The sequence below is a fragment of the Glossina fuscipes genome, unplaced genomic scaffold (genome assembly GCF_014805625.2).
Source record: "Glossina fuscipes isolate IAEA_lab_2018 unplaced genomic scaffold, Yale_Gfus_2 1, whole genome shotgun sequence".
Classification (NCBI taxonomy): domain Eukaryota; kingdom Metazoa; phylum Arthropoda; class Insecta; order Diptera; family Glossinidae; genus Glossina; species Glossina fuscipes.
The window spans coordinates 26,151,125-26,168,042 of NW_023998415.1; the positions used below are offsets into that span (position 1 = coordinate 26,151,125).

Genomic DNA, 16,918 nt, shown 5'->3' on the forward strand with positions numbered 1-16,918 from the left:
TTATTATTATCATTATTATTATTATCATTATTATTATTATCATTATTGTTATTGTAATGAGTGCAGGTGTTTAAGTTGTTGACAGGATCATTTTTATTAGCCATTGCTGTAGAATCTGTTGAAATTGAACAACTACTGGTTGAGCTCTCCGGCATAACCGCTGTCGCATTCACAACTTCCCGCATGGTTTCTTGTAACAATCAACCACCTTGTTACGATATATTATTTTCGTCTAACAATATAAATCTGTATATACACCGATGCGCCAAATTCCTATACCTTCTATATATCATAAGATTGAATTTAAAAATCTCTTCTTGTTTAGCATTGTATCCTTTCACGTTATTTATTATGTTTTTCTTGCGTCATTGCGTATTCATTTTCCTAATACTCCGCAAACGTTTAGATCAGTTTCTGGAATTTATATTGAAACGAAATGTATATTAAGTTGCGATTTTTTCAATTTTTTATATATATTTCGTGTAAATGTGCGCATACACACATGAATTTCTTAATATTAACAAAAACAACAATAACAAGTTTATATAGCAAATGCAGTGTAATTCAACGTTTAGTAAGTAAGTCCGACTAACGTTTATTAATAACGGGACTGTTTAATTCAAAAAACTCATGTAACTCTCCATCTCCAGAAGCAAAAATACAAAAATAAAATTAATTAAAGTGTGTACGTAGATTCTTGTTTCTAATCCCATGTTATTGTTTTTGAATTAAACATTTTTATTGTTATTAGTTATTAAATATGATTTATTTTTTATCAGGTATATGTTCACTCTTACGCTTGATAGTATTTTCATTTTCAAATATATCGTCTGGTACGCACAGTTCACTCGCATACATTCATATATAATATATACGATAAATAGGAAGTGGTTCGACCCATATACATGCAAATATTAGGTAAAAAATCTACAAACTATAAAAACAAATAAGAACATTATAGTCGAACAAGGTCGACCATTAAACGCCCTACATCACATTGTCCAACACAATGCTTATTTTTTTTTGTATGAAATAACATGGACAGACATATGACGGACAGACGGACAGACAGGCTTAGATCAACTGTGATTCTGACTCTCAATTGATCGCTATATTAAAATGTGAGTCTATCTTGAGCCATTTTGCGTGTTACACACAACCGCACTAACTTAATATACCCTGTACCGCAAGTCGTATAAGGTATAAATACTAGGCTAAGTCTTGGCGCAAATACTAGTGGGCCCCAACTAAAGACTTAAGGAGAAAATGAAACTAATTAGTTTACAAAATCGCCGAAGTTGATAGTATATCGGTCAACAATTCCCGGGAGTAAATAAGAAAAAATATTTTTTCAAAATCCACATTCTTCAAGATTAATACAATCAGTGCAGAGTTTCTGTAACGATTTGATATTTCTTTTATAAAGTATCATCGTTTATAGAGAATCATCATTTGATTCAAATCTTGTTCACCGCCAAGAACTTGGGCCACTATGAGACTGAGAAATTGCAACGCCTTGAGAAACAACTTTCTCGTGATCAAATTGTCATGGTTAATAATCAATACCCTGCCTTTTGATATCTTGAGAATATCAACTATAACCATATTGCAATTTTCAATCGATGGACGGATGGACAGATTCTTCTATTGTTTGGAAAAAAAAGAAGAAACAATAGCATTACTATGACCTTCGCAACTCGTAAATAAATCGGCGAAATCATATAAAAAGTTGACAATCGTCGTTTGACGATTAATACTTTTTAAAAATAATATAGATCTTCCTGTTAGAAGCGACATCTATATATTAATTGCAGGAATTATTCATCGATGTGTTCTTCTTCTTCTTCAAGTCTCAGCTTTTTACCGCAGAATGCGATCATTTTCACAAAAAAAGTATGCCACTAAACTTATTTGTAAATCATTACAAACATGATCTACAAACAAATCTAGTACACCAACCAACCTGATTGACTTACAGTCAATAAGTTATGGGATCAGCAAAATTTTAACCAAAATTGATCGCTCTATCTTCTTTGCAAATTTCCATTTTCGTCATTGAGGGCATAAGGTGATCAATTTGTCAAAATGTTTGCAAGGCCCAAACCGGAAACCTCAAACACCCTACAATGGGTACATATTCTTGATCATTGTTAAATTCTTAATGGACTTAGCCATGTATGCCCGTTTGTGCTTTAGTGTACATGTGTATTGTTGGCTGTCTCCTGGTCGCAAAAAAACATAAACTGAGAACACCTGTGCTTTTCCTGTTTCCTTGCTAACTGCTGATAAACTACAACAGGCATACTGTCAAAATTTCAAGCCAAGCTTATTCAATATTATTGAGGATAAAAGTTTAGTTTCTTCCTTTCTTCTGTGCTACTGATTTTTAAGCGCAAAGTAGTAATAGTGGATGTGTATTAAAAATTCAGTCACAGGGCAATATAATTTTCTAACTATTTTTGTAATATTTCAAATTGTCGGCACAATATATTAATTAAAATTATAAAAACATTCTAAATGACAAAAACGACCATATCACCATATATAGCGGGCCCTTGATTGATGTCTGGCATGATTCTGAATTAAGTCTAATATATTCTAATATATATATATTTGTGACGTATTTGACAATTTATCTAAGAATGTTACGATATAGGGATTTGTAGACGACCTTGTTGTTTTCCCCTCCTAATCTCAGCCGTAATACGTTAGACAAGCTATTCTATCCGTTTTATTTCGAAGTACATATAATCTCTTTAACTCTTGTTGTCTATTCGCAAAACGAAATCTGTAATCTTCTCCAAAAAAATGCCAACACCCGACCATCACACTACTTACGTTAACGGTTCCACCATACCTTTTGTAGGAAGTTTTAACTATTTACTACATACTACACTACACTGCACGCAAGTCGCCCCTAAACATCATCTTCGTTCGTTCGTTTCATTTAACTAATGCCTTGAGATCCATATGCGGCCTCTGCATATAATGAAATTATACACAAGTTCAGCAAGACCTTAATTAGAGTACGTTTGTTCACTTTTATTGGACATATTAAAAAGAGGTCTTTTGAAAAACAGATATGTTCTTAGAAGTGCTGTGAGTGTGTCCTTCCGTGCCAGATCTTCCGCTGTTTCTACCAAATTTGAAGTCGATAACTTCAGGAGAATGGTTACAACAGACATTACGTAGACGGACATGCTTAGATCGATTTAGGATTTGATGTTGATCAAGAATATATATACTTCGCAGAGTCTCTAAGACTTCGTCCTGGATGTTGCAAATGTTTTGACAAAATGAATATAGCCCCATCCCCCTTTGGTGATATGTATAAAAACTAAGTTTTGTTAACTAAAGATAATCTGTTTTTTTCGATACTTTTAGTTATGTGTTTTCGCCGTACGTGCGCCTCTTTGAAATTGAACTGTATTTTTTGCTTATAAGTTTATCTTAAGTTAAAAGAAAAACTTGAATTGTTATTTAAAGTAAGTCTTTGTTTTATAAATGTAGTTTTTAATAAGATAAACTTTATACATAGCATCTGTAAAAAAACACTCAAAATAATAATAACAAATTTAAAATCAATAAATACATAAAAGAATCCAATACTAAGCGATAACCTAAACGAATCGCTGACCTACTTAAAGTGCTGAGCATGCGTGACGCATAACGCACAACCCGAAATCAATTGAACACGTGGCTTGCGTGCGTTGCTAAAGGAAGTCATGCATACGGTCAGCGTTAAGAATTTAAAAGTGATTTCGTGGAAGAAGAAGACACTTTCAATTATTCCTCATTCCTCATTAACAATATAATATTCAAAATTGTATTTGGAATCTTTAATGGATTTATGAGAAAAGATTTGATTAACAATACGAATTTAAGGTAAATGTCGAATCCATGAAAATTTTTATATATTTAATATAAAATTAGATGTAAAAAATTAAAAAAATTATTTATTTAAAATGAAAAAACAAAATAAAATCTATGCAAGCAAAAAAAAATTATGTATTTATTATTAGGTGTTTGCAAATATTTCGATCAGCCTCTTCTACAGGCAAAAACGATAAAGAAATGGAAAGAACCAGTGTACGTAATGGTTGAATTCGATCGGTCTTCACCTTCCTCTGCATAATATAACAGTTCTCCATTTAATGTTACTGATTTATTCAGCGTATGCCGACGCTAATCACGGAGCTCTCAAAATTTTTCTTCTTCCAAATTCATTACTGTTTTTGTTCATGCGAAAGAATCTGCTGCCGAAGTCCACCAAACACATTCAAAGGCAATTGCAAAGGTTGTAACGGTTTAAACGTGGCGACACGAATTGACTGAGAATGCCATTTTTTGCCATCCAGGATATACTCTTGCAACTCGGATGGGAAGTTCTCCCGCATCTATCGCATTCAGCAGACATGGCGCGTCCTGATTACTACTTGTTCAGATCGCCGCAGCATGGCTTGGCTGACATACGGGTCCGCAATGTTGAAGAAGTACGAAACGGGATCGGTGGATGGATCGCTGCCAAATGAATGATATCGCTACGTTGCCAAAAACATTGTAAAATGTTGTAGAAAATAATGGAAATTAGTTTGTTTAATGTATATTGTTCCGATTTTTTACTATAAAAGCATTTTTCAAGTGGAGAAGTGATCAAAATTCTTGCAAACACCTAATATAATGCAAAAAAATCTATTTCAAGATGTGTTTCGAGTCCACTTTATAGTTGATATGTAATTTTACACAAATCAAGTAAAGTCTATTTTATTTTAAATAATTTAATTTATTTTAAGTTTTCCCTCCTTGTTGTTGCAATGAAATGCAGATGATCCTGCAAAGTCTAAAATACTAACCATATGATTATGGCGAATACATCACTGTCTTGCTTGTCAAAAGCCACACACGCAGGATTCTTAAAATTTGCATTCACGCACGCACAAGCCAAGGCATGTTATATGCTTATCTTACGTCAATTTTATTTTAACAATTTGTGCGTCATGCGCAACGTATAACGCAATCATTGAGGTGTCAGGACTTGAGGGTCAGGCGAAATGCATTGGGTCCACACTGAGTCTGTAGTAATACCGCGCGTCGAATCATTTGCTGCAAACTCTTCGAATAGCCTTGAAGAAGAGAAGGAAGTAAAACGGAATTTACAGGAAATGAATAAACTATCCGACACAATATATGACGTTCCGTTGCGCATTATACGAAATATTTTTTTATATGATTTTTATTCCAACATTGCAATGCAAGTTATATGTTCAACTATGTGCAAACAGGCAAAGCCCAAATTGTCCATTGGCAATTGGTGCATGAGGCAGGATATAAACACATTGATGGCGTTCATGTTTAAGTCATTATTAAAAAAGAAAAAATAAAATATAAAGGATTATTAACAAAGGTATGAGTTTCCTTGCAAACATCTTTCGTATAAAGACTGAAAGCCAGATTGAATGGGAAATGTAAGCGGTATCATAGATATTCTCCTAAAGGTTGCTCACGCAGCTGTCAACCGGTCATGAACTGGTCATTGTACTGGATATCAGTTTTCTAAAGGAGTCGCAAGAATCGGGCTTTAATCTATTATTTTGATATCTGTATATTTGAGAATGTAACCAAAAAAACAGACATATTTCAGATATACTTCTCTGTCGCCTGCTCTTTGGCATAACAAACATTTAATGTATCTAATAGATCGCAATGGTTGGCAACATTGATTGGGTGCAGAATAAAGGTGACAAATGGACAAACAAACTTCAAAAATTTCGCCTCCAAAAGGATTAATTGTGGAATAAAAAGTAAAAGTCACTTTAGTGAAAACAAAGCCTCCCGCAAAAAGAAAAAAAGTCGAGGAAGAACAAGATCAACTCTCACATACTAAGCGTAAGTATAGAAGCCACAAGTTTCTTGCGTTCAAGTGTAATACCGATGGCAGCCATAAGAGTATTTTAAAAACAAGGCCAAACAAAATGGAAAAGCCTACAATTGGCCAGAGATGCATAACTGCGTTCTTGACTGAATTTTACTTGAAAGGAAGAAAAACATCATTGTTATATTAACAATCAGTCACACTATATGACGACTTGAAGGCTTTACAGGACCGTACTTCTAAAACAATTTCACGGTATGCATTAATATGGAAATTTATACAAACCTCTGTAAGCGAAAACGAGATGTAAAGCAACACAAGAAGCGATCTATCTGTCCTACGTTCAATTACAGATGACAATAAAATAAAACCAGAGCATAACATTGACGAGACAACTAAATGACAATGACTGCAAAACTTTGTTGTTTAAAATTATAATCTATTACTAATAACAGTAATAGTGCTGTTAATTAGCAGCGATTCTATTGCTTGCTCCTTCGTTCTCCTTGTTTGTAAGGAGAAGAATTCTGTTAAAACTCTCTGGATATGCTGTTATGTGCACAGAAGAAATACAGAATTCGCTAAGATTTTCTTTGTTCGAATTATGAAAACAATGTTGGGATATTTCGTCATTTAGTTATTTGCGATCCTAAGACATTCGCAGCGAAGGAGGAATTATTTATCAATATAGCTGTCGCCTACCAACTTAAAAGAAACGAATGTAGGAGCGAGACCAAATGTTTTAAGAGTAGTGAAACAAGTTTGGTTTCACAAATTTGCAAAAAATCAGATACACAACAAACGGAAGGAAATTAACAGGAACAGTTGACAATAGAATTCTACTCGGTTGTAAGCGAATTTTTGCATCCGCTTTGTTTATTTAAAAAGAAAAACAACCACAAAACTAAATTTCAATAAACAAATTCGCTGAATTCTTGATCGAATACAGGTAAGGTAAGCTTTATTATAGCTTAGAAGTTACAGTCGAAAAACCCAGATAGCAAAGATGTTCTCAATCTAGGCTGCACTCCAGCGCTTGTGCTTGTAATGTGCTTTTTCATTTGTAGGATTAGAAGAATGTTTACCTAAGACAGTGTATAAGTGGAGATAGATAAATCGATACGAATTTAATACTGGTAATGAATATATTTACTCTACACATTTTCTAAAGTTTTCTCCTGCGCCAATATAGAAATGCGCCTACGTGAATTTAAAAACGCTGCATTTAGATTTTCCATTCCACAAACCTTAGTCAAAGCCAAGTATAATTTATTTATTTATTTTTTTTTGTTTTGTCTTGAAAAATACCAAAATTCGATTTAGAATCCCGTCCTTAGTTAATAAAAGACGGGAACTTCTTGGAAAAAGTGCTACATGTGCGAGATGTAACTGTAAATTTACTCAACACACACAAAGAGAGTTTAAGAATTGCATTGCGATGGGTCAATGTCGCTAAAGTATATTATCAAAACGGTTGCCGCACTTTATTTATTCTCATAACGTGTTTCTCAAATTATTGTTCCTTTGTGTGTATCTTCGAATTGATAACATTTCTATTTAAATACATTGTTGGTATTAGTTGGGCGGAAGTGAATTACATTTTTCATGAAGTTTCAAAGCATCCCTTATCAATATTTACAAGTCATATGAAATGGGACATGTCTGGGCTTCAGTAATTCTTTGCGATTTCTCGAGCAAATTTACTTCGAGGTGGTGGTAGGGCATGAAAGCTTCCATCTTATTTTCAAGAAAGAATTGTTTTCGCCAAAATTATTAAAAGTGAATGACTTTATAGATCGTATAAACAAACAACGTAACAGAGAACTTATTTGGTAACATTTTTAACGAAACTCTATATACTTGAGAAGAGCTTCGTTAGAGTTGATGATGGCGGATATTGAAAAATGTTGTGCTCATAGAGATTCTTATTTATTTTGTTCTCTCTTGCACTCTCTTTTCGTTTCGCATAACTTTAATGCATTTACGTAAAAATAAGTTTCGTCTTGTATTCCGTACCGTATCTCAATGAGAGAGTATGTAAGCAAAATTTGCTCTCTATTCGTTTAATTTTGTTAATATAACATTTCTCCTCTCTTTTTCTTCACAAACATTAATAAGTATTTACACACATTTGCGTGCTTGTAATAATCGCTTTTAAATACGTCATATTCTGTATGTAAATATGTTTAAAAAAAACAAAAAAAAAAAATTATTTATTTCATATCAATCCATTCTCTCACTTAAAGCTTGAACTACACCGCATTAAAAGCAATAATTTTATATATATATATATATATATATATATATATATATATGTAAATATACAATTAGTATATATTAATTACTATTATATATTCATACAGATACATATGTTAGGCGGCTATAAATACGTATATTATTAAACTTTGTACGCTTTTAATTTTTTATTATTTTTTTTATTTTTATATAAAAAATAGTTTTCACTGATTTTTCTTTTAAAATATCAAATATATTTATATATACATGTTGTGCTTTTACATATCAACATAATTAAGTTACATGTTATATATCTGGAAAAAACAATTAATATGTATAAATAGCCATATGTATGCGATGCGTGTATGCTTGCAATGTCAACAAAACGTTTAAAATGTTAACAAACTTCCGGCACACAACAAACGACCAAAACAACAAACACCTTTAAAAGCTGCAATTCAACTGAAACTCAGAGGTCAGATATGAAAAAAAATATCTGTACTTAATTCCTTTCATAAATTTGCTCTCTTTTGCTCTCATTTGATGCGTTGCTTGCCTTCGTTTGCGATGCAAGTGCAAATGTATATAAAATACATTCGATTGAAACAAATTTCCTACTATCGCTTATTTATTCGTCTCTTATCAATTTGAATGTTTCTTTTTTTTGGAATACTTAAAGCAGCTATTTGTGTTTGGCTGATAAATGTGAAAATATTTAGTGTCGGTAATTTAAAAAATGCTAACGCTCATCCCTTAACGACATATTGTTAGATAATTAAAGAAAGATTTAAGTGTTCGATCTGTGTATAAGTTATCTTTGTCGCACATATGTCAAACACGAAATATCATAGTTTTTAGTAAAGATCCCTATGAAATCCACTTATCTTCAAATAATAGAATCAAAAAAAAAAAACAAAGCGCATATTCGATGCATTGAGGTTTTTTTTTTTTTTGAAAAGCCAAACTCCCTGCACGCTATGCGCTGTGCATAGAATGGAAAGAGCGTATTGGAAGTGGTTTGTCAAGTTTTCTTGCAAAAAAAATCTTAATTTCGGGTGTTTACTGACTGCGGTCAAGCTATTTTGCATTCAACATTTACTCAATTTCTTTTCCGGTGTACGCGAGAGAGAGAGAATTTATTCAAATAATTAGCTTCTTACCCTTACTTATGGAAAGATTTAAGATCAAAAATAAATATGTATGTATATACATATTTGTATATTATATTCAATAAGATTACCTGATTGCAACACACAATCACAAAGCACTTATACCCTATGGCACTTGTGGTAAATGTGCATTAAATTTGTGAGGTTGTTCATAGCCTCCGAAAGATTTTTACATAGACCTAGCTATTGTTCTACCGCTGTTTTGTTGTTTTCTCAATGAATTAATAACGAATCTCTCTCTCTGTCTGTCTGTCTGTCTGTCTGTCTGTCTGTTCCTGTTATTTTTCCCATGCGCAACTTTCAAGATCATTTAATGAAATTTAGTCCTTAATCAAGATCACTCCACATATTTTTTAAATGAATGGTTATATGAAAAAAAATAGTGTTTTTGTTTACTAAATAAATGTGAAAATTTTGAATGGATATGGATGCTTTTCACTCCAATGTAAACCTTTGAAAGGTTTTGATTATTTTATTGCGTTTGGTGTAAAATATTGAGACATTTGAACTTATTGTGGTAAGTTTGGAGTACGAAGAGGATTATGTAAGAGGTCTTATCAAAATTGAGACGTTATACTTATCCATATATATATATATAGTTTGTAGTTATTACATATATACTTGTTAGTTTTTTATATTATAGCATGTAGTTAGTAGTATATAGTTAATTTTTTACATATAGTATGTATATATATACAAGTATATATAATTTCTTACTTTTGATAAGGCTTCTTACATAAGTAGGCGCCCGAGACACAGATCTTCCAAACTTACATTTATTATGGTAAATATAGAGCAAGAATCGTATTCGGCAATGTGTTGGGTAGTTAAAAGTCGGCCTAGTCCGAACGAAATGTATTAATTTGTTATATTCATATTAACGTACAAGTATTGCTGGTAGAGACGTAAATTAAAAAGCTTTCAATAAATTCTACATAAACAAAACGCTTACATTTATATAAGAAAAACAGCGTAATTTAAAAAATCCAAACTTTAAAGTGTTTTATTTGCATCTACATTGGACAGATCCGATTTTCTTAAAACTCATTCTCCGATGCTATAGCTAGGATAGCAAAACGAAATTTTACAGTTTTTTCAATTTTTTTTGTGTTTATTTAGAAAATGTAATCGAGAGCCTATCGATTTTGAATGAATAATAATAATAAACTTTTATGTAAATATTTTATGTTTTTTGTTTTCTTTTTCTACCCATAAGATATATAAATATACATGTGTTGACCCATAAAAGATATTCTTTTAATATTTTTGATCAAATTCTAAAGATACAGTTTAAAACAGATGGTGGGAAATAGGTGTTTATTTAATTAAAGGCGAGCCTCTAAAGATATTTACCTGCAAAGCATGAGAGGAACACTTATCGAAGTCTAATAGCGCGGCGATATGCTCTTGCTATGTTCACAAGGACTGCACACTAATATATTTTGGTCAATCGGAATAACAGAATCATTTTACACATGCTTCTATCCAATACTGGCGTCCCTTGAACTTCACTGCAATTAACAAACAACGGAAAGTTCTCCCATCCTTTCCCCACCCCATTTTCAACAATTAAACTTCACAAATGTGGGATTAATGTGTATTCTGTATTAAAGGTTTTATCTCTGGCTTCAAAATCGATTAAAATGCAAAAATTATCTAAATGCACTCTATATTAAGAATATAGATCAGTTACATTAGGTTAGTTTTTTTGTTATAGCAGATGCTATACAATTACTTGTGAGAGGGTTGTTACCAAATTATGTTTGGAAAACATTCGAAACATTGTTGTATACTAGCAGTAGTTACATTAGTCTCTACGCCCACGTTGTGAGGTCTAATTGTGGAATAGTTGAGAAGCACGTACAAGTTTATAGCGTGCACGAAATATCATTCGGAGAAGTTTGGTGGCAAAATTCATATAAAAATGCATAAATAGATTACTGTAAAAGTTGAATAAAAATTCCGAGCTTTCGTTTTTTACTGACTCATTTATGCATTGCAATTTATTTCATAAGTATTGTAAACAAAGCGGTCTCCAAACTTTATATCTCAATGCCCCTCTATGCACTATCGCAACTGAAATATGTGGGGAAAAAAAAAATCAAAAGCTTCGTTAATAATTCGAAAACATATGTTTTTTTTTTTTTTTGGTTTCAGATCATTTAAAAGGAAAATGCAAGCCTGGCAGCTCGCGAAAAACGATGCTTATAATGTCTTCACCTCTTTTACAGCAACTGGCCACGCTTTGATGCCTTTCGACTTTTCCTGCTAAGCCCGCCGATAACGGCGACAGAAGCAGTAATTATGAATTTATCGGAAATGGCCCCAAAGCTCACAGGTAGGACGTCTCTCAAAGTAATTGGATGAAAATTGAAGCAGTCAACGATACGGTAAGATCACGAGGCATGATTTGGAGAACGTTTAAATTATCACTTTCGACAACATTTTATTGTCACTTCTAATTCTAATGCGTGGTCTGTCGCGTACAATTTCTCTAATGGATTCACGTTATACATCTGCTGGCATTACAGAATTCGATTAAAAATTGTCCCTTCTGTCATTGGCTTATGACTACTACGAAATGCAAAATTAATCAATGCCAGACATATAGTTCTACGGAGAAGCATTCAGACGATCTAAATGCAAAAAATGAATCCAAAAATTTGATTAATAAAATCTGTTCAGTTAACAAAGAAAAAAGCCTAAACGATTTATTTTTAATGAATTTCTACACATACAAGTGAATTTGTTGGTCGATAATTTGAATACGGGATCAAAGTATACAGTGGACAAGAAGTAGTTGTATTTGCCTTAATACGCGCTGCACTTGCTCGCAACAAATCGGAAATTGTGTCATAAGTATTTCATATTTTATACATCAATCTTAATGATAGGTAAAAATTGCCGCCTCCTCCCAAACGAATAAAAAAATAATGTGATGGAAGGAAGTCGGGTAAGATAGGATGACCCACGGAAGCTGAAGTTGAAAGTGATCTTTTCGCACGATTCGATGATGTGTTTGACACAAAAAAGACGTTTACAACTTGGAACAATTCTTGCTGGCAGGTCACGATTACCATGATCCTGCATGGATTGCTTTGGTCAGTTAAGATTAAAACCGTATCTATAGATCTACAATAAAAGTTTATCTAATCCTTGTACAAGGTGCAGTCAGTTCTTCTTTTCTTAATGCTATTCTGGAAAATAAAACAGATTTTCGTCTTGAATCCCATTTATTTTTCTGACAGCCTAGAGGCTTAAACGCTTGTTATTCAGTTTTAAAAGTCTGGTTTACACGAGTTACATACATATATCAGGTATGAATAAGTACATTCCATTTTTGAAGCGCTCGTTAGCGTTAAAGCAGCGGAAAAAAATCCCTCAAAAAATTGATATAAACTGAAGGCGAGACCAAAAGGAATAACTTATGTAAGCTCCTTTATGGTTACGCTATGCGACTTCGTATGCATTCAATTTTTGATTCATATCCACCATCTCATTACGCAGGCCTAAAAAGATTTATTTCTTTATCACCTAAATAAGACTGACACCAGTGTCAATATAGTGTGTGGCGAAGAAAGGTATCCAGTTATCTATCTTTACAATTATCTTTGCGTATCTTGACTTTGTCGCATTTTTTGTGAATTCAAATCGGGAACTTTGTAATCGTTGAAACCGAATGCATCTATAAAAAAAAAATTAAAAATATATTTTTAAATATATTTTACATATCCACAGATTGTTTGTTAACGACGCCGGACGAACTTGGCGCATTCATTAACTGATGCAGTGACCGCAGTGCATAGGCTCTGTGAACGGCAATTTCATAGGCACTCAAGTTATTTTCCTGGTCTGATGCAGAAGCACTTTCCAAGCACGCTGAACTCCTTTCACGTCGCAATAAATTAAATGTATTTTGAAACCGAGATGGCGTACACATAATAAGTCTCAATAATTCTCGGAAAGCCACATAGATTCTGGTGGTTCAGTGGCGAAAAATGTTATCTATATCCTGAAATGCGTTGTTAATCGTCCTTTTCGATTGCATGGATATCAATCCTTTATTCAAATCCAAAGAGAGTTTCTCCAAGCCTGGTAGCTTAAAATAATGTAGTCCTTCAGTGTTTGGTTGAAAGTTTCGATTAGTATCTACTGGTGAAAACATCTACTGGTAGAGGCCTCTTGAAATCTGGAAAGTTGAGTTCAAGGACGTGTAGACGCACAGCAGTGTCAACATCATTCCGGTTGCAATGAATGAAAATCGACATTGGTCCGAGAAAATTTAGGCTTAGGTAAAATTACAAAATAGCGCCTGATAAGTGATTTGTGAAATGTGCTTCAGAAAGTGTTATCATTGCGCCAGAAAAATTCGAATGCAATTTTAAATACATATTATATAGGAGGCATAAAGAGATAAAAATTAAGGAAATTTTATTTTAAGGATTTTTCAAAACAATTAAGATTTAACAAAAGAAGAAGAAATGAAGGAATGAATGAATGAATGAAAGGAATAGGAAAGCTTTATCGGTTCTGCTATAGAATGCATAAAACTCAACATCACAAATTGAAATTAATTATTAAGCAATTACTGTCCAAAGAGTCGAATGATAATTAGTTGAAATATATATGAATGAATTAATTTCAATGAGTAAAAATTTCTACCTGTTTATGTTTTTCAATCAACATCAATTTATACAATATTTTATATCGCCATTTATTCCCCGAATCTCTAATTAAAGAATTGTGATCAATAGTCGCGGTAACACTGGTTCAATGCTTACATCGGGGATTTTCATTTATTCAAAAGTTAATTCAAATAATTTTAAGTAAAGGAACGATTTAGGATTATAAGCGATTTTATTGTGATTTACATTAGCACTCGTAAGAATTTAGTATAAAACTACTAATAATTGATCAAAGGAGAGCTAATATAGGGGTTTGCCGGAAAAATACGATATTCTAACGATAATACTTAATACCAATGTGATACCTAAAAGTCATGCTCGTCAATAGCGACCGTGAGCGTGTCAAAGTCAATTGGGACGTTGTTGGCGTAATAGAAATCTCAAGAAAAATAATCCAAATCTGCTTATTACAAGGACTCCCATGATATATAAATGCCTCCCATGTATTATGTCTTGTGCATTTGAGCACAATATGTCATTAGCTCACACGAACGCAAACAGATATCCAGTGAACTTAAGTTCAATGGTTTCGAATTTTTTGCAAATGGGTGGACTTTAAAAAACGAATTTGGCCTTAGCTGAATATAAGTACTGACTTAATTAAGTTCTATGCGTGCGCGTCCCAAGGGTACGGCGCCATTCCCAATTCACTGCCGCATACTGGATTATTATTTTCGCCGCACGGATGAAAATGTGGCCACTTCTTAATGATACTGTAAACATATGCACCGGGACTTTTCGATTTTCTTGTCTTGTGAATTATGATCAAAAAAAAAAAAACAAGAGATAAGTGTACATAATATAAATACATAAGTATGTATATACCTGATTTTGGGCCACTAGCTTGTAATCAAGAGCAATATATTTATTTGTGAGCGCGTGAGCCAATAGATATTTAGTAGCTTCCACTTGTCGCTTCTCCGGCTTATGGCGTACATAGTCACCCATGAAAGTGATAGCCAGTGTTCTATCTGCATATGTGTTTGCCCAATGCCAACCGCGACCGACATATATATACCCATCCCCACTTACCTATGTAGAATGTAAACAAAAGCAAGAATACGAAATCGAATAGGAAATCCAAGCCAGTTCAAAGGAGCTTACATAAAAATTCGACTGTATATCGGGCAGAGCCTTTTCGGCAATAGCAGCATCTTGAATGCTACGCATTTTAATCGAGCATTTGTAAATATTGTAACAAGGCTGAGATTGTACGCCGATGTGCGTGATCATAACATACGGTATGGGATGTTTTAATGGTATTGTTAAATTTTTTGCATTTTCCGATGAACCCCACTGATCACGTTCGACTACAAGATGTCCATCGCCTAAATTTGGAACTGCAATACTTTAAATATAAAATCATTCATATCCAATAGCCAGGCAAGTGTAAAACGTTATTGCTTACATGCATCGTGCTCATAATTATTACTGAAATATATGGCATGTCCGTCAGATTTCGGACGCATCAGTTCAACATATAAAATAATGCCGACAACCAAAATCACTAATATCAGGAGGAGTATTAATAGTTTTGATGTGAACGTGACGCGTTGCGATACTGTCGTGCTCGTAGTCGTTCTCGAACTGTTAATTGCTGATGAAGAGAAATTTAAGTTAAAGAGTAACAATCAAAGATGTCATCCGCTTAAATTGATCATGAAAATAGTTTTAAAGGATCTCATGGCATTCACCGCGACGTCACTTATTTGTTACATGTACATGCCTTGCCCTGTTAAGGGCAATTGTTTTTAAAATTGGTGCAAGTCTTTCGTTTATGTACATCTGCGCAAACCTAATATACATACCCCGGACGGGTCACTATAAGTACGTTCAGTATGCTTTCCTAAATTCATTTTTTCAAATTCAATAAATACTGAGATGCTAAGCCAGATGCCGCCAAAAATTTACAATCATCATGTTTATCTATTTTAGTTGGCGAGTATCACGCATCTTGCCAAGATAAATGGCATATGATTTCTTTTAGAAGACTTACAAGGATTCCTTGCGGTGTTCGAACTATTCATTATAATTCATTTGACGCGATTGAACTTTAACCCCTTATCATATCATTGTCGTAAACTTGATGGAATTTTTTTTTTGTTTTTTTTTTGTTTAAACCTATAACAAATTGTCCATAGTTGAACTATATATATATCATAGGTATATATCTCATAGGTTTATGAGAGTAAGTAAAGACAAAAAAAAAAAAAAGATTAAAAGCTTTAAAATTTATAATGAAAAGCTCCTTATTATTGCACGTGATATCTTGTAAAATAAATGTAGATTGAGGTAAGTATTTTGATAGCGGAGTGAAATTAATTGATTACTTGCCACCGTTAGCTTGCATGGAACGTGCTTCGACTGTAGCATCCATATATTGATAAATAGTTACAGGTCCTTGATATTGAGTCATTGGACCGATTACCACATCGGAGGAATTCGATAGATTTATGACACTCGAAGGCGGTAACGTCGGAGTGGTATATGCATTTTGTGGACTATTTGCCGGTAACGAACCACCACGAGAACCATTGTTTGCCGAATTCTGAGCTGACAAACTCCATAGAGCGTTATTAGCATTTGTACTTGCGAAAGGATTCCGATCCGTATTGTTTTGTTCAAACATTTCTTTTGTTTTGTTTTTATTTTTCAATAACTACAACTTGAAATTCTTGAAACTTATAAAGATTTTGCAAAATACGTGCGCATACGAATGTAAATATTGGTATATGCTTTATAATTAATTAATAGTGCGATCCGAATGGAATATCAACTTCAACTGAGGCTAATATACGTATATACAATATTTAATTTATTTCAATCAGTCACTTACTTACTTAACAATAGTGAGACGAGTAAACCTGTTACACACTTATTCACTCAATATCGTAAAAAATGTAAGGAAAAAAAAGTATATACATATATATATATACATGTTCAGCTGACCGTGTCAT

The 16,918-nt window shown here is 33.1% G+C and overlaps 2 protein-coding genes across 11 annotated transcripts in view; both read right to left on the bottom strand.

Moving 5' to 3' along the window:
* The window catches only part of LOC119645237 (peptidoglycan-recognition protein LC-like), a 20,719-nt gene extending 12,178 nt beyond the window's left edge, over nucleotides 1-8,541 (bottom strand). Inside the window, exons 1-3 of one of the 10 annotated variants that reach the window (XM_038045321.1) lie at nucleotides 8,411-8,541; nucleotides 4,854-5,123; nucleotides 47-414 (exon numbers count right to left, since the gene is read on the bottom strand). In XM_038045321.1, the coding sequence (XP_037901249.1) occupies nucleotides 47-185 (139 nt within the window). In that variant the 5' untranslated portion in view covers nucleotides 186-414; nucleotides 4,854-5,123; nucleotides 8,411-8,541. Of the gene's footprint in view, nucleotides 1-46; nucleotides 415-797; nucleotides 813-4,853; nucleotides 5,392-7,888; nucleotides 8,029-8,217; nucleotides 8,308-8,410 lie in introns of those variants that run through there. The other 9 variants (XM_038045320.1, XM_038045322.1, XM_038045325.1 and 6 more) reach the window with 9 other exon arrangements.
* A 5,201-nt stretch (nucleotides 8,542-13,742) lies between these two features.
* On the bottom strand, nucleotides 13,743-16,777 carry LOC119631699 (peptidoglycan-recognition protein LA). The gene is made up of 5 exons (XM_038024135.1): nucleotides 16,296-16,777; nucleotides 15,370-15,558; nucleotides 15,066-15,301; nucleotides 14,787-14,993; nucleotides 13,743-14,712 (listed from the first exon to the last, which is right to left on the bottom strand). Exons 1-5 carry the CDS (start codon nucleotides 16,588-16,590, stop codon nucleotides 14,569-14,571), a joined length of 1,071 nt encoding a protein of 356 aa, XP_037880063.1. The 5' UTR covers nucleotides 16,591-16,777; the 3' UTR covers nucleotides 13,743-14,568.
* Nucleotides 16,778-16,918: the final 141 nt, after the last annotated feature.

Coding starts and splice junctions, on each gene's coding strand:
- LOC119631699 (XM_038024135.1), bottom strand. CDS start 16,590: ATGTTTGAACAAAACAATACGGATCGGAATCCTTTCGCAAGTACAAAT. Junction 15,559..16,295: donor TTCCATGCAAGCTAACGGTG/GCAAGTAATCAA, acceptor TCTCTTCATCAG/CAATTAACAGTTCGAGAACG. Junction 15,302..15,369: donor TAATTATGAGCACGATGCAT/GTAAGCAATAAC, acceptor AAAGTATTGCAG/TTCCAAATTTAGGCGATGGA.